Here is a 26,104-nt window from a genome sequence, read left to right as displayed (position 1 = left end):
ATTAATTTAGATCTAATGGTTGAGATTCTTTCTTACCTTTCTCACACTTTTGGTCTTTTTTACAATAACTCCACCCTATATATATATATATATATATATATATATACTAGTCACTTACCCGCGCGATGCGGCGGGAGTGGCAATTTACAATAGTATAATTGTTTACCGTTAGTTTATCCGGGTCGGTTGCAGCCTTCTTCAGCGGCAGAGAATCAGCGGTGTGCGGCGATTGGTGGTTTGGTGATGGCGTTTGGTGGTTACTGTGTGACTGCCGGTTACCGGTTACCATTCATAGGTATCCCCGGTTTCGAGTTGGCAAAACTCTTTGAAGACCAATGGCGGATCCAGGAATTTTTTCTAATGGGTTCACTATTTTTAAATGCTCAAATTCCATAGAGCCGGACTTAAAAAATTTCTGGGTAGGTTGATGTCCGGTCGGTTCGGTTCGACGATTCAGGTTTTAACAAATTCACTAAATTCACTAAATTAAATTCAAGTTTCAATAAATTAACATCACTAAATCTACTATTCAGGTTTCAAAACACTTGCATTTATGTGGCATCCATTTAAATTGATGGGAGTCCCATTAATCAAATAGAAAGCTACACATCTCTCATTATGTATAATTTAAAATGAAATTAAATCAATATATGCATCTGAAATCAAATTACTGTTGAATACGATTGAACTAAATATCCTACAAAATTATTGGAAAATGTGAACTCAATAAAAATTAAAATAAAATAGTGAACTTCATCTATATATACTTCAACATTAATGCTCTGCTCCTCTAATCTCTGGCTTAGTGAATTTTGAAACCAGCAACCCTAACATGGGTATTTGAATTAAAAAAAAGTGAACAGTTAAAAAGAGCAATGATCGAACCCGGGTTACTCTGTTGAGAACTGACAGCTTATCCACTGAGCTACTTTCATTTTACATTTATGGGTTCATTTCATAGAATTAGAATCAAATACAAACCACCACAAAAAAAAAAAAAAAAAAAAGTTTCTAAACACCTACCACCCCCAAAAAACCTAAACCCCATCACCCACCCAAAAAAACATTTTTTTTGCCGTGGGCGGGAGGGGGGGGGGGGTTAGGTTTTTGAGTGGTGGTGGGTGTTTAGGTTTCGGGTGGTGGTGTAGTTGGTTTAGATTTTAGGTTATTGAACATTTATCACTCTATAAAGCCTTCTTACACTTCTTATAATTAGAAGTATTTGTAGAATAACTTAACCCTCATAGAATTAAAATATTAATGGGTTCATTCGAGTTTCTTATAGATTTTTTTTTTTTGAAAGTTTAGAGTTTCTTATAGATAGTTTCTATTAAAAATACAAAACCGAGTGGGTTCGCATGAACCCGTAACCCACTACATAGATCCGCCCCTGTTGAAGACCTTCCTATCCTCAAGCACATGTTTTGTCCAACTCCAACCAGACCCTATATTTTTATTATTCGTTAACCAGACCCAAGGAAAATGCTCAAAATAGTTTTTAAACTTCAAAAACATCAATTAAGTTACTTGGTAACTACAATTCCAATTGAAGTCTATTACTCAAAGATCCAAACTATGATTAAAATCTTCAAAACGTAGCCACTGGTTTCATTTTCGTGATATGTTGGCACTTGTTTTACTATTAATTTATCGATTCTTTAGTGATATACTTTTATTAATTTTTTTTTTAGCTGTGAGTTTATTAATCTTTTCATCAAATCAAACTTAATGATTTAACCATAAATCATTAATCGATACAAATACGAAGTGCAATATGCTGAACATCATAAATTTGTTAACAAAATTACAACGATAAACATTACTCGATAAAAAATAAACGTTATAAATTTGTAACAATAATTACAACGATTTGTTGATTTGTTTCTGAGGATCTCTCATGATAATGTTTTTTTTATAACTTTTAATTGGAGGCAGCCAGCCAATAACCTGTATCTTGTATGCCTTGAAAAGATGCAACCTCTCTTTAGCATTCTCCAACTTTTTGAAATAGCCATTTTTTGACTCATCACCTTCATATAAAAATTACAAAAACCGTCATTCAAACAGAAACGGGTCGGTTAAGTCAGAATCATAACCAAGTAAAATAACAATAAATGGTTAACAGAAAGTTAACTTGATAATTTGAAAAAGAAAGTAATCAAACTACAAGAAGAAAATACAAAACATATCAACTTCATATGATGCTAAAAGGAAGGTTACTTGTGTTGTATTGTGTTGTAGGAGATGTCAGGTTCCAATATCAAAAAGCATGGGAAAAGTTGTAGAGTTCCAATGCTTGACCATGTATTACAGCTGTTAAAACAACTCTGCAGTGAAAAGGACAAACAGTAAAAGGTAAAGGAAACCGTAAAAGGGCTAGTATATGACACTTGACAAGTTTAGTAGTTGACAATTGTAAAAGCAAAATGAATGGTTAGATTACAACTGAAACCGGTTAGAGCAAAAGAAACATCAAAACCAACTAAAACTCCCCTAAACATCAAAACCATCTGATACATACAACCTCCTAAAGTGGTTTATTACAAATTAAGTTATATTATTATAAAAAACATAAATTTACCAATCATATAAATCAAAGAATGGACAAAAAAGAGGTTTGAGGGCCGTCCAAACTAACTTGACCGGTGTTTAAAAAGAAAACTATAGATTAAGAAAACGAACACAAAGCGGTTTACAAATAAACAAATATAAAGTGAAAAGCTAAATGTAGCTAGACATGTACAAAAAAAACTGGTTCTCGGATCGAAACCGGAAAAAAATATTGAAACCAATGTTTTGAAAACCGGTTCGGGCTCAACCAGACCTGGTGGTTATAGCGCGGTTCTTCTTCGAGACATTTGGACCCCTTCAAAAACCGAACTGATTTAAAAAACCAGTTAAAACCGAACCGAATTCAGCAAACATGTCCATACACTTTTAAAACGAACGGACTACAACATGAACCTACCTTATTCGAAACAACAATAAACGCGACGGATCAGGTGCGAGAGCGATCATAATCAGCTAACAGGCGATTCATTTAAAAATTATAAACACAGAATCTAATTAAAAAGGATGAACACAGGTGATTCATTTAAAATTATACCCGATTTGAATCCTCAAAGTGGGTTTAAAGGCGAACAGAAAACAGAAGGCTGTACCAAATAATGCTGAGAAAGGCTGTACCAACAGTTAAAACAGACAATTACACTATATAAACAAAACCGTAAATAAATAAAAACACGCAACAGTACATTATAGTGCACATTACCTAAATAGTGATGTTTGTACCAAGATCTGGTGAACAAATTTGCATCCCAGGCTGTTGAAAGATCAGCTGCAATATTGAAAATTAGTGTTTAACAAAACTGATCAGGCAAGACTTAAAATTAAAAAGAAAATAGTATACCCATTAAAGTTCCACTTGTAGCTTGCAAGTTTATATTATTAAAAAACTTCACACTAATAAGTATCTAGCCAGCTGCAATTTTAGGATACTTGTTTACCCGTTAGTTTATTAGTCGTCTCCCGAACACAACCCAGTTATTGCCAATACACGAAAAAAAACATACCTGGTCTTACCTGTACCCGGGTTCATACCTGAACGCCTAAAAAACCCGGTATTGTTCACCTCTACTTCAGTCAGTTTTGATCATTTAATGGTTTGGTCCAAGTTCAGTTTTGACGGTATAAAGCTTGAAACCAGTTGTTTAACTATACATTTACTTATATGTAATATATTAACAAACTGCCTTCATCATTTTAAAATTTTAATACGAACGACTTCAAGAAAAAAAAAAAACCACTCAAAACCAAACCATTTTAACTTGTTCAACCAAGCTAATCACCTAGGTCTTTTAATACTAAGGCACACCATATTAGGTCTTTTGACCAAGAAAGACGCAGGCTTCCACAGCATCACAGGGTATTTCGGCCTGTTGTGCGGATCATAATGTCTATCCCGAAAAAGATACAGCACACCACCAGTCCTAAGAATAATCTTACCACAAGGTTTCTCCTGTCATTTCAACTAACATTAACCATAACTGCTTCACTTAAACAGTTAATAGTTATATCTTACCAAGATTAACCTGCCGGTTACTCGAAACATGTCGTTTAACAAGCTCGTGTCTCTCGGCTCGGCTCAACGGCTTCCCATGCTGTAGCTGATTGAAGCCCAGCTGCATCATTTGATGCTGATCTACCAGCTGATTGAAGCCTAGCTGCATCATTTGATATGCTGAAAATCGCCTACTTAGACAACCTTTGAGCCCATAGTGAGAACTGATGGTGTTGTTGAAGAGAGACCAGCTTGGGCATATGCTTGTGCCTGAACCTCGGCCTGCTTTAAGGCGTGTACACCTTATTAGCCTCTTCCGGTGTGGCATATTTAATAAAATATTCTTCAAAGGCAAACACCGTGCTTCCTTCCTGGGATAATAACAATGAAGCTTGATGAGCAGAAGCAAATACTTTCTACGCAATCGACAAATTTACAAAAATCATTCAGAGAACATAAAATTAATATTAAATTAAACCTCAAATATGATAAATATTACTGAAACAAAAAGAAGTTGATTTATAGTTGCTATTTCAAACCACAGAAAGTTATTAACCATCCAGCTAAACATTAATACTAAAGCTCACCATAAGACACCCCATGATGCCCTTACCCTGTCTTCGGTCACAATATAACACCGAGCACTCACACATGCTGATTCAAATACACCCCATGATGCCCCACCCCACCTTGTGTCGAAGATACAACACCGAACACTCACACACGCCGATTCGAATTATAGCTTTTTAGCCACATATCTCACAGATTCACTCTAAACTAACTGTCATCTGATTCAGGCTTGGCGTTTGAATCAACTTCATTTGAGCTGCAACATCATCATAGGAGGCCTCTTCTCTTACAAATATAAGTGCTTCCATTTATGTAAAAAACAATATCGAATGAAAAGATGATTTAATTCCCCAGTTGCAAGCTTCCATTAGGAATGGGTTGATTAGCTGATTAGAAAAATACCTGATAAAAGTTGCATAACGTGTATTTGTTAGGCGTCAAACATCCTCAACCATCTTATTTAAAAAAAAAATAGAATTATTATTGGAAATTATAACTTTTTACTCAAACTAAACACATCAAGTATAAATCAAACATTTAAATTTAGAGCTGAAAGTATTTGTGGTCAGCACAACCCATTTTGCCCCCATCTAATACCCATCACCGAATCTGCCCGACTTGGCCATTTCTCAATAATGAAGTATATAGCTCTTAGATAATTAAATATAAAGAACGCATACCACTTGTTCAGACCAATTTGATATAGCTAAAAGATGTGAGAAACCCTCCAACTCAACAGCTTTTTCTCTAGCAAGAAAAACAACACTTTTAGGAAAGTTTGCAAACTCTGCAACATGAATTCCAAAACTCTGACCGCCAGCCCCTGCTTCAACCTGATAATCAAAATTAAAATTAATCCCACTAAAGCGAGTTGACAATGAAGATGATTAAATCCCACTAAAGCGAGTTGAGAAACAATATCTTCATTAGGCAAAAGCTTTGTTGGCTTTTTCTCACCTCCTGCTACAATAAAATCATGAGAGCTACAAATTATTTAAAAACTAAACTAACATTGTATTATTATATTAACATCGTCATCATCTTCCACCCACATATTTAGACATATTTAGACATAAAAACCCTAGAAACCATGAAAATCTCACCAATATCCGAGTAGCCAATGTATTCAAAAGTTAAAACACCAGCTTCCACATATTTAGACATAAAAACCCTAGAAACCATGAAAATCTCACCAATATCCGAGTAGCCAATGTATTCGACAGACCACGATTCGCGAGTGCATCCAGCAAACAGCCAACATGATGCTCACAAAAGAATGAAGACCCCACGGTCTTCATCTTCAACTGTATTCACATTTCTAGAAAACAAAAACCGTAATCAATACAAAAATATATACTCTCTCCGTAGATCCATTCACAAAACATTAAAAAAAACACCAAACCAGCACAGATCTGAGAGTATTATAACAGATCTGACAAAGATGTTTATAAAAAACTTAAAAGATATAAAATTTAACAAACAAAACTATAGATAGTGTAAAAAACGGTACCACTAAGGCTGAATTTGAAGGTTCTTGAACCAAGTCGCAGTGTTATCTCTTTCACCTGTTCATCGGTCTTCGTCTTCAACTATATTCACATTTCCAGAAAATAAAAACCCTAATCAATACAAAAATATATACTCTCTCCGTTGATCCATTCACAGAACATTAAAAAAATCACAAAACCAACACAGATCTAAAAGTATTATCACAGATCTGACAAAGATTTAAGAAAAAAAAAACTTACAAGATAGGGTAAAAAACGGTACCGGTTCCATGGATGAAAGGGGAGAAGACGGTGATGGCGACGACCGGTTCCATGGATGAAAGGTGGAGGAGCGATGGAGGATCTAGGGTTTGTAGAGAAAGGTGGAGCGGCGGATGAAACGATTGTGGTTTAGTGAGAGTGATAGAAAGATTATATTGGATCCATCAAACTAAAAACGGGTCAAGTTGATCCGGGTAAGATCCGCGTGGGTATCAGGTGTTGAAAACAAGTTTTCAACACTTTGTGCTTAACAGGTTTGTACAATGGGCTTGAAAGACTTGTAAAGTGGCAAATGACCATTTCTATCCTTCCTATATGCTTTATAAAGTAGTATAGCTATAGGGTAAGTTTCATGCGAGAACCACCTTTATTGCGAGAATCGCGAGAACCAATGTGAACACAACCTAAAATAGCTAAAAAAACCTAAAAAAAACCTAACCCCCACCCCCAAAAACCTAAACCCCCACACCCCCCCCCCCAAAAAAAAACCTAACCCCGCCCCCCAAGCTAAATGCTAAAAACTAAAACCCTCAAAAAACCTAAAAAAAACCTAACCCCCCCCACCCCCCCCCCCCAAAAAAAACCTAAACCCCCCCCCCCACCCCCCACCCCCCAAGCTAAAATGCTAAAAACTAAACCCCCAAAAAACCTAAAGAATCTAAAAAAATCAAAAAAAAATCTAAATTTTTTTTTTATTTTTTTACTATTTTTTATGTTCAAATCGCTAGTTTTAGTAGCCAAAAGAAAAATTTTTTTTTTTTTTAAAGTTTTAAAAAAAAAAATTATTTTTTTTTTGGATACTAAAAGTAGCGATTTTTATATAAAAAATAGTAAAAAAATAAAAAAAAAAAATTTTTGGGTGTTTTTTAGATTTTTTTAGGTATTACTGTTTGCGTTCACACTGGTTCTCGCGGTTCTCGCAATAAAGGGTGGTTCCTAACGGATCTTTGTCCTATATATATATATATATGTAAAGAGCCAGCAAGAGGCTGAAAACAAACAACAAAAACCGAAAACAGAAAACAAACTGAAAAGAAGAGACTAACAAAAATTACATCAGAACGGAAACATCAAACATCCTCCAGTTTACCCACTCCAAATGCTTAAACTTGGACCGATTACGGATCCATAGAAACGCATCCTCCTTAATAAGATCAACTGATTTGTTAACCGGAATAAAAATTCCTTCAAAAGTCTTTTCATTACGAGCTTTCCATATCCCCCAACATGTAGCCAAGGCAACCATTAACATCGCCTTCTTCCAAAAAATTGAGCCCGGCCTATTATGAAGAAAGTGAAAGAGCTCCTTAATATTGCTGCAATCCAGAGGGAAACTGATGCGCATCCAAGTCAGCATGTTCCACCAGATACTACACTACGGGACCAAAGACAAGAAAAAAAGATGTGATCCGGATCCTCCACAAACAGGCCGCACCTTGGGCAAGAAGAATCTGAAATAGGAACGCCCCTTCGGACCAGCCCTTCTCTCGAAACAACCTTCCCAAGCAAAGCACGCCATACCAAGTAGTTCACTTTAGGAGGAGCCCAGCTAACCCACATGTAATTAACCGAGTCCCCAGCCGAGACCTCAGCAGCCGATTCAAAGTCTCTCCGGGCCTGTTTGACAGAAAAAACTTCATCTTTCGACGATCTCCATAGCCACCTCTCTCCACATTTAATTAACTTGTCTTTTAAATTAAGCCCAGCTTTGAGCCACATAGAATCCGCTGAGCCGATATCCTTCCAAATTCCAGGAATGGACTTCTTTATCGGAATTAGAGACTGAGAGCGATTAGTGTTGCCTTTGTGAATAGAGCCCACCACTTTGACCCATAGATCCTCCGGATTAACCAGAAATCTCCACCACCACTTTGTGAGCATAGCCAAGTTAAACGACTTTATTCCACCAAGCCCCATGCCTCCCTTTTTCCTAGCTTTCAACAGAAACTCCCATCGAATCCATCTCATCTTCCGACCCGAAGCCGAGATACCCCAAACGAAATTTCTTCTAATTTTTTCAATCCTTTCAATAATCGATTTCGGAGCCGCAAACAAGGAGAGGTAGTATGAGGGAAGGCTTCCGAGGACCGATTTAGCTAAAGTCAAACGCCCCGCAAAAGATAATTGACTGGCTTTCCAACTAGACAGTTTTGCCGTAATCTTATCAATAACCGGCTTCCAGAATTTAATTCTCTTCATGTTTACCCCAACCGGGATGCCTAAATGAGAAAGAGGAAGCGTCCCGGCATCACAATTCACCATTCGGGCAAAAGATAAGACCTCATCCGTAGGCACCCCCACCCCATAAATTTTGCACTTGCTTCTATTAATTTTAAGGCCCGTCACCAAAGAAAGCCACCTCAAAAGACGGTTGAGAGCCAATAGATTGTATTCCGACCATTCTCCTAAAAATAATACGTCGTCTGCATAACAAAGATGAGAGGCGGCCCATGTGATGAATGTTTAATGAGATCCTATAAACGATGTCTGTGATTTTTTGTGAATTATGTGAATTAATTAATGAGAGGAATGATAAGTGTTGCTTGATGATAATATGAATGATTGGTTTGTTAGTATCCTGTGGCGGATTAAATAATAGGGATGGTCTCAATAATTGATTGATAGTACATTAATTGTTGATGATAACTGTTACCCATTATGCAATTAAATTAATGTAAGTTAGTGGGGGAATGTTATGAGAATGCATGGAAATTGAATAGGTTAACCATGCACTACCTGGGCCACGCACACACGGATTGGTCTACGCAGTTTTCTTTTCTTGTGTTATGCACATTGGGCTTGATGGGATTGGGCCGGGTAAGGCAAACTGGATAAACATTGGGCTGCATGTTACACAGAAATTGGACCACATGTTATTGAAATCATATGTAATAAGTGGGGCCGAGAACTTGTATGTAATCTGTTTAGAAAATATTAAGTATCATATGAATTGCACATTTTTGGTACCTTGGGCAGTACCCAGTTGCTAGTGGCACAGGGCCAGCCCACTTGGCTGGACTTATGTTACCAGGGCCAACATCAACAGGGCCGCACATGATATAACTTGACTGGACTTTGAATGTTTTAGATTTGTTAGTAATTGTGATACACATACATGTTTTATCTTTGGGCCATACACGTTTGATAACTGGACTTGAAGTGTGTGCTAGCAGATTATGTATGTATGTATATGACATGTTTGAGCGATTACATGTTAAGCAATTGTTTGCTGCTCTAGATGGATGAATAAACTGTCATGATTTGAATTACATGTGTGTGTTACGTGAGCAATAAATATGCTTGATGTGAACCATGAATACATGAATTAGTTGTATGCGAAAGGTTTGGTACATGTGCATGTAAAACTGACTGTTATCGGTAACCCTTTTAGGACGTGTTTGTTTGACTGAATAACAAGTAACAAATCTTACCGAGCAAACCCAAGGTGAGTTCACTGCTCTTTTCCAAGCATGCATCCCGAGGAGGGATATCGGGTAACGTTCCGGGGAGGAACGTCAGGTTAATGGGATGCTTGTTATTACACTCATTGTCTATCATATAAGACCCCTTACATCTACCGATAGTTGCCGGGGAGGCAACGAGGTTATTAGTTGATAGCGCTATTAGGTTTGGCACCCTCACACCGTACTGGGGAGGACGGCGTGAACTAATTTCCTTAAAGCATGACCAATGTTTTGATAGAGACATTGGGGTTATGCAAATACATCTTGTAGCCATCTGCGGTAATTGAGTTAATAACAACATCAAATCAAATTATTGAACTATTGAACTGTTGAACTGTTTTATACACATACCTGGTAACTAAACGCATTAACAGAACTTTGAACTCACTAGCGTTGTCTGACACACTTGTCTGCATGCTTGTAGGTCGTTAGATGTCTTGGATTGGAACTTGCTGTCTAGAGGAGCTGGGGTGGTCATGGGTCGACTGGGAGGATTTATGTGATTGATTTCTTGATACTATACATTGGTTTTGAAACTGTCTAACTTTGGTTTATCATTTGCTTCCGCTGAACATGTTGGTTTTCATTTAAACTTGTTGATGGTATTTTTATTAATAATTAAGAGTTTTATTTAGAAACTTGAATGGGTTCAATGTAATTAGTGGCTCGTTGTTGGTTCATCACACGCCTAACAGGGACATTCCCTAGGTGGTATTTTGGGGGTGTGACAGTTTGGTATCAGAGCCACTGGTTATAGTGAACTTGGTTTTAAAACATTTTTATAAAACCAGACTATAACCGAACAGATCCGAAATCGACTATGACACTCAGCTCCAGACTGCAAGGTTCCTCTCTCGTAAACTCATTGTACAGCATAACTAGTGAACACTTACATATGATATTGCATGTGATTGCACGTTTAGCACAACAGTATGAATTCATGTATTACTTGCTTGTGTTATGTGACTGATAGGGTGGTATTTCCCTAAACATTCATGACTTACGTTTCGTGATGCTCTTTGTTTGCTACTCGAGGTTGAGGAACCATTTGACATGAGTTAGGAGGAGCTGAGATGAGCATGCAAATCACAATATTATTGTGGGTGCACACATAATAATAATGTGGGGTGCATGCGAGTCCCAGTAAGGCTTAACAAGTGAGAAAGGGGTTCCGTTTTGTTATTTGATCGATGTGAAACACAACAGTCTATAAAAGTCATAGCAGTGATTGTCTCTTACTTAAACGTGATCCTTTCACTCCACTCTGAATCCTTACGAATGTCGATGCTATCGAGTATTACCTGAACGCCCATCTGAACGCCTAGCGAACTGTGTAGAATGTTAGGCGCTTGTACGAACATCCCTGAGTTGGATGTTGCAGTGTCGAATGATTGGACGATACCTTTTCACTACTTTTCATTGGTTGGAACTCAATGTACTGACGTTGTAGACCCCGGAGTACGACCACTTCTGCAACACTTTGGAAACATATCGTGTATTACTCAGTCAACTTGCAAGAACGATGGACAAAAGGATGAACGTAGTGCCTTACCAACCTCAGTATTAGAACGACCCTGATTACCAGCAACGAACTCCAGCAGATTGACCTCAACCAAATCCTTAACCCTAGTAAGCGACTTATGGGAGTCGACTCTTACGAATCAATCAGGACACGGAATGTGTAACTTCGCACGCAGTGAGTAGTGCCTTAGGACGTGACAGGGAATAGGACAAGATGGACCCTATTGTTGAAAGATCATAGGGCCCTGTTTTAAGCAACGACAGTAGAGGCAACGGTCACGGCAACATCAAGGAACTCATAATCATAGCTTACAGTATGGAAACGAAGTTAACCTCGACAAGGATTGACTGTGTTAAGTCAAAGTGCCAACATCCAAGGGAACAAAGACGGTACTAGGAATTCTCACAATGAAGACAACAACACTGGAAATGATGCTTACGGAAGGGCATTTAGGAATGGCGTAGGGGACGCCAGGCCTAATGGCAGCATGGTAACTTGTATAAGTAGCCCTGTTATGGTCAACCCTAATATTTCTTGAAACCGAACTTGTTGTGGCAGCAACGGATGGCAAGTCAAATGAAACCTCATATGTCCGCTGGGATGTAAACTCGACCTTGTGGGACAAGTGTTCGACGTCAACCCTCCTTCCACTACCCTTGATGGTTGCAATACAGTAGTTAGTGTGGATTGGTTATCCAGAGATTGCGCAGATACACCAGTGAGGAGAAAATTTTGTGTGGAGAATCGTTATTTGATCTAAAGCATCAGAGTGGTGCAAAGGTTAGCGCCATTTCAGCTATGAAGGCCAGAAGTATCTACGGAGGGATTACTCCGCTATACTAGCAACCGTTACTGATGTTAGGGCTAAGGAAGCAGAGGATCGAGGATCCACCAATCATTCGTGATTCCTTTCGGTGTGCTACCCAAGGAACTTTTGGGTTTACTTCCACAACTGTTAGGCAAAATCTCTTTCTGATCTCGCGCCAGAGGCAGCCGTGACTACACGCACTCTTACCGTTTTGCACTAGGAGGGTTGCAAGAGCTGTCTAATCAACTGCAGGAATTGTTGACCAGGAGTTTTGTTGGACCTAGATTTTCGCGTTGGGGAGCCCAAGTTATATCCGTGAAGATAAGTCTTTTCGTATGTGCACTGATTTTCAAGAACTCAATAAGGTGACAGTTGAGAACCGTTTGCCACGACCATATATTGACAACCTGACGACCAGTTGCGGGGGTCGAGCTTCTATTCGAGGATTGAATAACAAACGAGCCATTATCAGAAGGTAGTCTAAGGGGAGAATGTGCCTGCAACGGCATACGAAGCGCAGTGCGGCAATTTCGACGTTGTATTCCAAGACCTTCGAGCTAATCATCACACCAACAGCTGTATGGATCACACGAATCGACCATGCTTATTGACGACATGTTGAATCATTTCCAGAAGAAAGGAACATGATGGGCAGCTTTGCATCTTATTTGAGAGCTCCTGAAGGAGGAGCCACACCGCGCGAAGTCTTGATAAATGTAACTTCTGGATGCGAGGGATACCTTTTTGGTGATATAATCAACGAAGTGGGAATACACATGGATCTCACTAAGATCTATTTTGGTTAGAAACTGATCGACACCAAAGATCCCTTCGAGGATACAACAATTTCTTGGTCTCACTAGATGCTATCGCAAATTCATCACAGGGTTTTCAAAGATCGCGCAGCTTAAATCTCTTTAGCACAGCAGGGTGCTGTGTTCGTGGGAGACAAAACAGGAGGACATCTTTTCAGCTTTCGAATCCTAACTCTGCAATACACTGAGCATCGTCTCTAGCCGAGGGTGCGGGTGATTTAGTGGTATATCATGATGGTTCGAATCAGAGTTCCAGTTACACGCCGACGCAACATGAAGAAAGTAATGATCTACTTGGTGGATTTACAAGAAGATTTGCACGCGTCACAACCTACGGTGGAAGCTATGGTCTTTGGATTTAAGCTGGAGGCATTACTTGGACGGTACCGAATGCATTACTTAGACCGATCACAAGGGCCTCCCGTGTACCCTTGTTTCAAGAGAGCTAAACGTGTAATAGCATCGCTGGATGGAACTTTTAAATGATTACGATGGTGAACCTGAACGTGCACGAGTCTTGCAACTCGCTATCGACTCTAACCTACCTGATCAGACTCGCCTTGTTCAAACTGAAGCACTGAAGGAAGAGAATCTTCAGATTGGGTTCATGCGGGGCATGGAGGAGCAACTTTTGGCAAGGCGGATGATATTCGCTACTTCATAGAACGAGTGTGAATCCCGCTATACGGCAACCATACGGAACGTGTATTGAGCAAAGCACACCAGCCTCGTTATTCTAGTCGTCTGGACTTTGATAGGAGATATTAGGATCTATAAATCTGGTACTGGCAACTGGGCATGAAGGTCCATATAGCGGAGTGTGTGAACGATGTTTGACTTGTGCGGAAGTCAAGGTGGAATATCATAAACCTTCTGGTTTGTGTCAGCGACCAGAAACACCTACTTGGTAATGAGAACAGACTACCACGGATTTTGTCAGTGGTCTACCTAAAACCCAGAACGGAAACAATATCACCTGGGTGATCGTTGATTTCCTCATGCAACCAGTACACTCACTTGCAATCAAGGGAACTGACGAGTCTTCATAGGTTGTTAATATTCCTCTGAGAGGGGCGGCTTTTAGGCACGAGGTGCCAACTCCTGTTACCTCTGATTTTAATATATACCTGATTTATGACAAGTAGTACACAACACCCTTGGCTCACGTCTAGGCATGAGCATTGTTTATCACCGTAGGCAAACGGTCAGAGTAAATGAACCATCCTGACACGTAGACATGCCGCGAGCACGTGTGTGATTGACTTTAGTAAAAGTTGGAAGTACACCTACCCTTGGACTGAGTTCTACTGCAGCGGTTACCATTCTAGTATTCAGATAGCTCTATTTGAGGCATTGCAGGAACGATAATGCCAATCACCTGGTTGGGCTAAGATGGATGGCAACCAAATCACAGGTCCAGCATTTGTACTCAAAACTCTTGGGAAGACTGCTTAGATAGGAAATCGTTTGGCGGCAACGCGTCACCGCCAGGGAAGCTGATAAGTTTAAGAAACACTGATAATTCGTTGCAGGCAAGCGAGTCATGTTGAAATTCTCACCCTGGGAGAATGTGGTACGCTTTGGGAAGGTACGTTGGCCATTCAAAATTCTGGGAAGAATCGGTAACGTGACCTACAAATTCGAGTTACCTGATGAATTGGGTAATGTACACGATGCCATTTATGCCTCGAACTTAAAGAAGCGTTTATCAGATGAAACACATGTGATACCCTTATTAGCGCCTAAGGTTAGCGACAAGTTGCAGTTGTCAAGGAACCTATTGAAATCATGGACCAAAAAGTTAAGGTTCGATAACCTAGTCGAATACCAATCGTGAGAGTTCGTTGGAACCCAAGACGTGGACCGGAGTTCACGTGAGAACGCAAAAACCAGATGAAACTCTATAACCCTCGATTGTCCAACGATCGAATCAATCTCTAATGTCATTGGCGAATTTCGGGACGAAATTCCCTTTCAAGTTAGGGATGATGTGGCACCCGAGGGAAATCCACAGTCATCCTGATCTGACACGTTGCCGCTTTTGGATTACTTATCAAATTTCGGGATGAAATTTCTTTCAAGTTGGGGATGATGTGACAACCCGAAGTTTCAAGGTTAGCTTTACCTAACTCCATGACCTTTTACTTGAAATCGTTACGCCCAACGCACACTATTATTCTCCTATGCTTGGACATTATTCGATTGTATTGTGTGAATCGGTTATTGAAGAAAACTTGGTCTCGTACTCTACTGACGCTTTACCGATCGCGCACCTCGTATCACTGGAACACATCCTTCTTACACTTGATTCCCTCGGTCCAGCTCCTTTGGGCCCGAAACAAAACGAAACCCATATGGGGTCGGCCCACATGTTTTAGAACTCATACACATATAAGGATGGTATGGTTGTCTCACAAATCATGTAGAAGAAAACCCAAGCATTCCTTTCTCCCCTCTTGGGTCGGCGATAAGCAACCCTCTTTGTTGAAGCTCTTTCCTTTGGAGCATCGGCTCTCTCGGCCTGGCAATTGGTTAGTCAGTTACCGTTTTTGATTATTTCTGGTTATACTTTTACGTGGAGTTGATGTGTACGTGTAGGATTAAAGCGTTAACTAGGATTTGCTTTCAAAATTGAATTTGAGTTGATTGGTCCATTATTATATTGTAACCGACTAGCATGTGTAATAAATAAGGGATCTTTCTTTCAATGATGAGCTAGGGCGAGATAGGATGAACGCAAATATGAAAACATGCAAGTGGTTGTGTCAGACTAGGGCTAGGTATGTTGGTATTAAAAAAAAAATTTAATGATAAAAGAATTGATAGATCAATTGATGTATTACATCGATGAGGAGCTGTTATTGTAAATGGTTAGGGTAAGTGGCGGCCCATGTGATGAATGTTTAATGAGATCCTATAAATGATGTCGGTGATTTTTTGTGAATTATGTGAATTAATTAATGAGAGGAATGATACATGTTGCTTGATGATGATATGAATGATTGGTTTGTTAGTGTCCTGTGGCGGATTAAATAATAGGGATGGTCTCAATAATTGATTAATAGTACATTAATTGTTGATGATAACTGTTACCCATTATGCAATTAAATTAATGTAAGTTAGTGGGGGAATGTTATGAGAATGCATGGAAATTGAATAGGTTAACCATGCACTACCTGGGCCACGCACACACGGATTAGTCTCACAGTTTTCTTTTCTTGTGTTATGCACATTGGGCTTGATGGGATTGGGCCGGGTAATGCAAACTGGATAAACATTGGGCTGCATGTTACACAGAAATTGGACCACATGTTATTGAAATCATATGTAATAAGTGGGGCTGAGAACTTGTATGTAATCTGTTTAGAAAATTTTAAGTATCATATGAATTGCACATTTTTGGTACCTTGGGCAGTCCCCAGGTGCGGGTGGCACAGGGCCAGCCCACTTGGCTGGACTTATGTTATCAGGCCCAACATCAACAGGGCCGCACATGATATAACTTGACTGGACTTTGAATGTTTTAGATTTGTTAGTAATTGTGATACACATACATGTTTTATCTTTGGGCCATACACGTTTGATAACTAGACTTGAAGTGTGTGCTAGCATATTATGTATGTATGTATGTATGTATATGACATGTTTGAGCGATTACATGTTAAGCAATTGTTTGGTGCTGAAGATGGATGAATAAACTGTCATGATTCGAATTACATATGTGCGTTACGTGAGCAATAAATATGCTTGATGTGAACCATGAATACATGAATTAGTTGTACGCGAAATGTGTGGTACATGTGCATGTAAAACTGACTGTTATCGGTAACCCTTTTAGGACGTGTTTGTTCAACTGAATAACAAGTAACAAATCTTACCGAGCAAACCCAAGGTGAGTTCACTGCTCTTTTCCAAGCATGCATCCCGGGGAGGGATATTGGGTAACGTTCCGGGGAGGAACGTCAGGTTAATGGGATGCTTGTTATTACACTCATTGTCTATCACATAAGACCCCTTACATCTACCGATAGTTGCCTGGGAGGCAACGAGGTTATTAGTTGATAGCGCTATTAGGTTTGGCACCCTCACACCGTACCGGGGAGGATGGCGTGAACTAATTTCCTTAAAGCATGACCAATGTTTTGATAGAGACATTGGGGTTGGGCAAATACATCTTGTTGCCATCTGCAGTAATCGAGTTAATAACAACATCAAATCAAATTATTGAACTGTTGAATTGTTTTATACACATACCTGGTAACTAAATGCATTAACAAAACTTTGAACTCACCAGCGTCGTCTGACACACTTGTCTACATGCTTGTAGGTCGTTAGATGTCTTAGATTGGAACTTGCTGTCTGGAGTAGCTGGAGTGGTCATGGGTCGACTGGGAGGATTTATGTGTTTGATTTCTTGATACTATACATTGGTTTTGAAACTGTCTAACTTTGGTTTATCATTTGCTTCCGCTTAACATGTTGGTTTTCATTTAAACTTGTTGATGGTATTTTTATTAATAATTGAGAGTTTTATTTAGAAACTTGAATGGTTACAATGTAATTAGTGGCTCGTTGTTGGTTCGTCACATGCCTAACAGGGACATTCCCTAGGTGGTATTTTGGGGGTGTGACAGTTGTTACGTTTGTATTTAATATAAGTATTCATGTTAAATATCTTGGGAAGGATTTGGGGATCTTTGAGTAAATTCGTTTCATATGTGAAAAAAAGGAAAGACTTTGGGAATGGAATGATTTTTGTGAAAAATAAAAAATCGGAAGATTTAATTATTGATTTGATGCCGTAGAGAGTTAGTTACATGGATGGGCTCATGGAGTGAATGGCCTAACCATTGTTTCTTGTGGGTCTTTCGATTCTCATTGAAAATAAGGGAGCACGGTGTGGTTGCGGGGACTTCCTTCGGGGAGTGAATTCACCGATCGGTGAATCACACCGGGTGTTTGAATGGGGAGTAGGAGAGAGAGTGTTTTTTCGATGTATACTCACCGAAGGTGAAGAACAAAGGGAGAAGATAGAGGAGAGAGAAGAACCAATCAAAATTTTTTATTTTTTAATTGAGTGGATGTTTGAATCATACCTAGTGTTTGAGTAGAAAATGGGGAGTGAAGGGGGGAGTTGACATGGCTTTATATCATTGGGTAGAGAAAACTCAATCACCCTAACTCACCGGCCCAACCATACCGTCCACCCTAAGTGGGTTTAGTTTCAATCTCATATATCATCAACGTGTTTTAGGGGCGATGGCTGTGGGGAATATGGAAACTCCACAGTTAAACGTGCTCAAGTAAGAGAAGTATCAAGGTGGGTGTCATACGGAGTCTCTACCCCGGGCAACTAGAAACAAATCCGTAAGCACCTAATAGGTAAAGTGAACAATATTGGTGATGTGAGAGTCTAGATGAGTGGATGTTATGTTGATTCTGTTGAGATGGTTCCAGTTTGGTTGCAACAGCTCAAGACTCCTATGGTTATTGAACCTTAAATTCCCATGTTCGGGTATACTCTTGTAAATTAAAACTATAAGGTGTTTTCGGTTTAAAAATTTTAATCGGTGAAGTTGAAGATCAGTTTTGCTTTCTACTTCTAGATTCATTTTTCTGGTTTCACCTGAGTACGTCAGAATCTACAGTCACGGGACATCTGAAAAAACAGGAATATGATGTTGATTATCGAAACGTTTTGCAGCGGAATTATCAAGAAACATTGGTTTCATGATTGACTGTTAATTCGTTATTGATCAAGATTTGCAGTAAACAAGTGTGGACAATTTGGAAGTTAGAAATTGTCTTGGTGCCGGTTATGATTCCCGCCCAGACCTATATATATGTTCATATATATGACAGTTATAAGCAATTAAAATTGGAGGGAATAACCACCATTGGAATCGGTGCCTTCCAACCATCACAACCGCTCAAATATCTCCAATATACATACATATACGTATAAGTAATATAAACTAAGTTACATACATATAACTATACGAATAATTATGTTTATATTGTCTAATACACTCCTCTAAACATAATTATGTTTGTAAGAGTGCATTAATACGCATCTATTAGCATCGTCCACAACCACTTTTGCTCGATTAAAATCGAACTTCCTTCTTGTATACAGCTTCCTCATTCCTTGCCAATCGTTCCCAGCATAGAATGCATAGTGTTCTATTTCATTTCCAGCATCATCACGGCTTCCTTTGTTCTTCTCGGTATGACCTGCAACATGCTCTGTTTCATTGTCTCCTTCGCTTCTACTGCCTTTCAGATCCACCTCATTCATCTGTGTCTCATTCACTTCTGCCACTTCGTTTTCATGTACTTTTGTTTGAATTGCTTTGAACTTATGGTAGTAGACCAGGGCATCTAAATACATAGCATACATTAAACGCATGAATTCTCCATCACAATATTCAATCCCATATCCTTGGCAACCATGGCCCATAAGTTGTTTTCTGTCACACGACGATGCCCTCCTTCTCTTTCAACTACCAAGTATAACTCTAACAAACTAACCTTTCAATTGTCCGAGGCATATGCCGGAATTGGCTGTCACACCCCAACCGATTGCGGAATCATCGGGGCGCGGCACTGAGCGGAACAAATTGTTCAAAGAAATTCCATAACAACTATTATTACCGAATAGTTTAAATATCACGTCCCATACCGTGACCCATAAGATAAATTTAGTTATTACAGACATAGATATCCTTTAAACAAAACATGTTCCGACAACACAGATTTAAACACATAAATATAAATTGTCTTGGTTTCTAGACTCTTTCCTAGCCTCAATTTCACAGCAGAGAAAGCAAGTAAGCATCCTAAGCACCTGTCACATACGTTAAATTAAAGTCAATACATATAATGTAAAGGTAAGCATACAAGTTTGATAATAGCATATAGGGTTCGAATAGTTTACGCATAACCAACACGTACACAGAGGGAAATGATGCACGTTAATTATCGACATGGACCTATCAATACCAACGACTGCGGGTTGACTGTCCGAGACAGTTCGCAATACATGATCACCACCGTAAATCATGCAAGTAATTGTCCTTAACAACCCCCGTGTGAACGGGTGCTGAGTCCAAACTATAGTACTACGTTGCTAAGGCAGGTAGACAGCATTCCACGTGTAAACATAACAACAAGCATACATTTAATCACGTAATACATGCAATCGGTTGGCGTTCAAGTAGTTTGAATAGTGTGTTCGATTGTGATTTTGATAAGTAACGTATGTAACACCCAAAAGTGCTAAAGCAAAAAGGGTTCGAGTATACTCACAGTGATTGATTATGGATTGAAGGGAGCGCTGAGAGTAAGGTTAGCCTGAATAGTTCCATAGCACAACAATGAGTAACGTGGAAATGCAAACAAATGTGGATGGATCGAATAGGCTGGTCGATCGAACAGCAGGTTCGATCGAACGGGCTGTTCGGTCGGCTGGTATGTCCGATTGGACAGTCCTGTTCGTTCGGCCGGTAGGCTCAATCAGCTGGGCCATTCGAGTGGATTGTTTCTTCCTCTGGTGTGTTTGTGTTTGAGGATTTGAACTTTTGAAGTTTTCGTTGTAGTATATGAGAACACTAAAATGTCCTTACCTTTCAGGTCGATCGATCGAACGGTCCGTTCGATTGGCCGGCTTAACCGATCGGCTGGGAACTTTAGAAGTGGTTCTCAACAGAATGTCACTCGATCGAACAGCCTGTTCGATCGGCTGGCACTCCATACTACGAACGAGTTGTAAAAACGATTAAGTGTTGAAGCATAGTATCTCATGATCCGAAGAGTAATGTTTACCAATTGAGTAGCGTATTCGATCGAATATCACTTCGTCAATAGCATACTTCATAAAATTCGAAAAGTGTGAGACCAAGTCCGGCCGGTGAACGGTTCGGAATGTCGGTTTAGAGATTAACCCATCATCGGTGAACCTTGTATATAGAATCCAAATCTTGAACCTCTTAACTGTTAGAATGATTAGTTAGCCGGTTCAAGCTCCGTTTCTACCGGTTTTAAGGTTTTGAGTGTAAAAGGTTGAAGAAAGTTGTAAATTATTCATAAAAATGTTAAGATTCTTACAAATCTTAGTTTGTTTATGTGGAAACCGGTCAGATCTAAGCTATTCATAGTTGAATGAGGCCAAAGTTTGGTGTTCCTCAAGAACACCATGATGACATCACCCAAGAACACTTAGATCTTGGTGATTTCACGGTTAGAAGTCGAGTTTTGAAAGATAGAAAGGTGTAGAATCGTGTAGTGATCAAAAACGTACAAGAATTAGAGTGAAAACTTACCGGAGTTGAGAGAAATCTGAGAAAAGGTGAAGAAGAAGGCTGGTTCGGTCAGATCTTTCCAAAAATGGAAAGTGTGACAATGACAGCCCTATTTATAGGCTCCAAAAGAGGAATGTGGCAGCCGATCGGCCAGGAGCTCCGATCGAAGGGGCTGCTCGATCGGCTAGGAAGATGCTAGCCAATCGGCTGGCCTGTTCGATCAGGATGCCTCCTGTTCAATCCGCGACCCACCTTGAGTATTTCGCGACGATTTTCGATGTTTCGATTTCGATGGACGATGATACGAATGCGATAGAGTTCCTAGTCAAATTACTTTCAGTCCCAACTACTATATCTAACATACAATCTTCTATAAGTCACGTTTCGATGTCGGTTTCGATTGAGTTCGATTGCTTTTCGAGTTTCGATTTGATTTTTGATTGATTCACTTGAATACCACACCAAACATATAAGTAAACACGCACAAGTAACACATAAGGCTCACACACACGTATAACAATACCAGAGTTCGCATATTTCGAGTCTCAAGTTTGATTGATTGATCGATTAGCTTGATTATTGATTGATTAACTTTATCGCATTGTTACTTCCTACTATTCACAGTCGTAAATCGGTCGCATTGATTAAACATTCGATCATTTCATTTAGACAGCACTTACTCTACATAATACAAAAGTAAAAAGAAACATTAACAGTCAAAGAAGTCAAAGTTGACTTGGACTTTGACTTTGACTTTGACATTCGAAAACACGGGGTGTTACAGCCTCCCCTTGTTTAGGGAAATTCATCCCGAAATTAGGCTCGAAGGCTACACAACGCCATGATTTACCAATTTGATGCTTTAGATCTATTTATTTAAACAACTGCGGGTACTTGGCCTTCATGTTGCCTTCGAGTTCCCAAGTGAACTCCGCGCCTCGCTTTCCTTCCCATCGGACTTTCACGATAGGGATGCGTGAGCGCCTGAGTTGCTTGGTTTGGCGATCCATGATTTCGACAGGCTTTTCCACGAAGTGTAAGGTTTCGTTGACCTGAAGATCGTCGAGTGGTACGATTAGATCATGATCAGCAAGGCATTTTCGGAGGTTAGAGACGTGGAAAGTCGAGTGAACGTTACTGAGTTCCTCCGGTTGTTCGAGTCTGTAGGCGACTTTTCCGATCCTTTCCAGAATCCTAAAAGGTCCAACATATCGAAGCGCGAGTTTCCCTTTCTTGCCGAATCGGACTACACCCTTCCAAGGTGATACCTTTAGGAGTACGTAGTCACCAACTTCAAATTCAAGGGCTTGCGTCTTTTATCGGCGTAACTTTTCTGTCTGTTCCGAGCTTTCACCAAGTTGTCTCGAATCTGGTGGATTTTGTCAGTCGTTTCTTGTAGAATCTCGGGACCGGTTAGTTGCGAGTGACCGATCTCGTGCCACACAATAGGCGATCGACATCTTCTACCATACAAATTCTCGAAAGGTGCCATTTGGATGCTGGCATGATAGCTGTTATTGTACGAGAATTCCACCAATGGCAGGTGTTTGTTCCAACTACCACCAAAATCTATGACACATGCTCAGAGCATGTAACACCCTAACACGCTTTAACTGAAAAGACGCAGCAGAAATTACGTACCATAAAATTTCTTTCATTAAAACGTTTTGTCTTACTTGAAACTTCATTATGTAATAACCTTTTTACAATATACGTATCCTTCGTACTCATTTACAAAATGAAAGTTTTACTTATGTCTAACATTTTACATACTCCAGGATCCCCGTACAATCTATCTCGCAACTCGGACCTTGATCGCTACACCTCATTATGATAATTTGTCATTCGTACAACCTGCACCCACCACATACATTCACAGCATTAGTATACATCATGTACAAACAAGATTTTTAATCGTGTAGTCTCGCTACGTTCTATCCACATTTACTTTCCGTCCCGTTTTCTTTCTAGATCTAGCCATTCCATCCGGGCGGCTAATCCTTGACGAACTTCAATCTAGTACCTGCACCATATTTCATTCTCGAGGCACACTGTTAATAACATCAATACTTAAATGTATTGAAACTACGCATACATTACATACCTGACTGTGTACATACATGCTTTCCCCCATGCATACCTACATACGTACATAACTACATACAACCATAAATACGTGCATACTTAATTACATACAAACATACATTCATAATATGGATCATAATTACACAGGTGCATACCTTTGCTCACACGTACATGTAGTTACATGATTACATAATTACATTCATACATACATACTACCTCATAATCACGATTACTTATTAGCTTAAGCGTCTTGCGAAGAAGTTAATCTATAAATACTAACCCACATACTTAATTCGTTTCCCACACACACGCTTACCCTTTTTGCATTCTTACTCATGCATCCTAAACGCTCTTTAGGTGACTTTCGGGTACATTTCGGATCTTAAAGATGAGTTCCATACTTAACCATAGCTTATCAAGCCATTTGGTAGGGTTGAGGTGCATTATAAAAGCTTATCAGGGCTTGGGAGGAATTTACGGGCCCGAATTTAAAGGAAATACAAAGAAAAGCATAACTTACAATTTGCACCTGACCTCCACCGTAAGCTACGGTGGCTACCGTAGCTTACGGTGGCCTCAGAACCTTACGGTGGCTTTACACTGTCTTACGGCAGAAGGAAAAGGCCCAGCATCCACCGTAGCTTACGGTGGGCACCGTAAGCTACGGCGATGCCCAGATCAGCTCCCTATTTTATACTTAAAATCCGCATAACTTGATCGTTTTGCATCCGTTTCGCTTGAAACTTGTTTCTAAATGTTCATAAAACATTTCCCTACCTTATTAACTAAAAATTCATCCCTTGAGGTCCTTAAACTTTATAAATTACATCATAGAAACACGATTCATGCATATATGTTCGACCCGCTTGACCCATATCCTGCATTTCCCAACTTACCTAACCACCTTCGGCTACCATTCATTAGACTAACCCTATCACTACCTTTACTTCATACTTTCTTACATAACTCTATATAATTTACCAAATAACAAAACATATTAAGTCGAAAGGGTAAGTTTGGGATTTACTTACCTTGAGCGTCCGTTTTCGTGTCCACTTTCTTGTCTCCTCTTGACCCGTTAGTCTTTCTTGCTTGAGTCCATTTCCACATGATCCCTAATGCTTTCGTGTCACCGCAATCACATCCTTGTTAGTATACATGATTTTACATAAAAATGATCATGTCGAATGCATAACTCGCAATTAGCTTTCATAGTCAAGCCTAACAAACATAAGGCATACGCCCAAATCATATCTTTTCAAACTCATACAATCCATCATGTTAACGCATAAAACGCATATTATTTTAACACATACCATATGACGTTCTAAGATCTTATAATTGTGTCAAAAATCTAGCTATGTCCCTTATGTCCAGTTGACTTCCAAAAGTCAACGGTTTAATGTATAAACTTCCGACTTAACTCCATATATTCACTACATCATATTAGGCTATACATATGACACTATATACATTTCCTACTTATGATGCAAATGTACTTACAACCACATAATCACATAATCATTCACGCATACATATATACTCACACATACATTCGTTTCATTACACGCACGTTCTTGTTAGCATATGAAATTATATAAGAGAACAACCATATTAATTCACAATTTACATTCGACTTCCATTAATCATATCAATAACACATGGTACATTCATGGTGAAATACTCATTTAATCGCATGATCACTTGTTTACATGTACGCACCATACTAGGAACCTCATTAATTCTACAATTGCACCATAATTCATACTTAGCAATGAACTATATCTAAACTCAATTCTCATGTTATTTTACTATCAAACACCCTTTTAGCACATTCCATAACTAATTACCACTTTCTTGCATATTATTTCACCTTCTACACTCACTTAGACATTTCATCGAACACTTGGCATGCGTACAAGTTTCTAAACATGATGTACAAGTAATCTTCATTCTTTTCTTCCTAATTCTTGTTTTTCAATCATTCAAACTACCAATAACAATTCAATCTCATACCATATTCAATATAACTAACAATTTAATCACATGCAACATATCATATCAAGAATTAAACAAAGATTGGACATGGGTGACATACCCATGTCGCCATTTCTACTAACCCAAGTGGGTTTCATCTCCAAAAACTCAATTAACATCAAATCTTGCATAATTCACATTCCAATGATAATCCTAACATATGTTCATGCTTAATTTCATCCCAATTCATGGATTAAGACCTAAGCCATTTCATACAAGATCACCAATCTTAGTTTTTGAGACATACCTTTTGACCCTCTTGTGATGGTGAGCATTAATTCGTGATTATTCATGATTTTTGAGCTTGGATTCAACCTTCAATTTGAACTTCTTTAAGAACTAGGGTTTGCACCCCTTTGTTCTTCTCCAGAGCATTCCACGCACACACACACCATGTATGTGTGTTGTGTGTTGTGATTTTTATTTAATAAAACATAACTTTCCCCCTTGTTCATATATGGTCCCTCAAGTTTGTTCCCTTATTTGCTTTGCTAAACTTTTGACTAGGTATAATAACCTAGTTACTACATTCTATATTATTAAACATGGGGTCTCATTAGCAAATTTAGTAATTCGAGTTTTTGGAGCGTTGCTTAACTAGGTTAAATAACCTAGTCGTTTATTTCATGCTAAGTCATATAAGAACACATGGCAATTATAAACATTCAGGTTTT

General features: G+C 39.1%; 1 protein-coding gene and 1 long non-coding RNA gene across 9 annotated transcripts; both read right to left on the bottom strand.

Moving 5' to 3' along the window:
- Positions 1 to 1,759: 1,759 nt before the first annotated feature.
- Positions 1,760 to 6,546, bottom strand: LOC110914455. Of its 8 annotated transcripts, none has more exons than XR_002578474.2 (10): positions 6,379 to 6,538; positions 6,141 to 6,219; positions 5,824 to 5,948; positions 5,311 to 5,463; positions 4,648 to 5,032; positions 3,272 to 4,431; positions 3,107 to 3,180; positions 2,969 to 3,024; positions 2,221 to 2,327; positions 1,760 to 2,030 (listed from the first exon to the last, which is right to left on the bottom strand). It is a non-coding gene; the product is annotated as an uncharacterized LOC110914455 (long non-coding RNA). The 8 variants fall into 8 exon arrangements; XR_002578473.2 differs by lacking the exon at positions 2,969 to 3,024 and having other exon boundaries at positions 3,272 to 4,018; positions 4,082 to 4,431; XR_002578471.2 differs by lacking the exon at positions 2,969 to 3,024 and having other exon boundaries at positions 3,272 to 3,337; positions 3,410 to 4,431; positions 6,379 to 6,537.
- Positions 6,547 to 7,450: 904 nt separating this feature from the next.
- On the bottom strand, positions 7,451 to 8,661 carry LOC110888879. The gene is made up of 2 exons (XM_022136381.1): positions 7,835 to 8,661; positions 7,451 to 7,715 (listed from the first exon to the last, which is right to left on the bottom strand). Exons 1-2 carry the CDS (start codon positions 8,659 to 8,661, stop codon positions 7,451 to 7,453), a joined length of 1,092 nt encoding a protein of 363 aa, XP_021992073.1.
- Positions 8,662 to 26,104: the final 17,443 nt, after the last annotated feature.

This window comes from Helianthus annuus, chromosome 11 (assembly GCF_002127325.2).
Source record: "Helianthus annuus cultivar XRQ/B chromosome 11, HanXRQr2.0-SUNRISE, whole genome shotgun sequence".
NCBI lineage: Eukaryota > Viridiplantae > Streptophyta > Magnoliopsida > Asterales > Asteraceae > Helianthus > Helianthus annuus.
Note: the sequence above shows the minus strand (reverse complement) of the source record. Positions and strands in the feature narration are given on the sequence as shown.

What these genes read in the sequence shown, in the direction of transcription:
- LOC110888879 (XM_022136381.1), bottom strand. Translation starts at nt 8,661, where the DNA reads ATGGTGAATTGTGATGCCGGGACGCTTCCTCTTTCTCATTTAGGCATC. An exon ending in TCAGATTCTTCTTGCCCAAG is followed by an intron (nt 7,716 to 7,834) that starts GTGCGGCCTGTT and finishes TCTGGATTGCAG; the next exon opens with CAATATTAAGGAGCTCTTTC.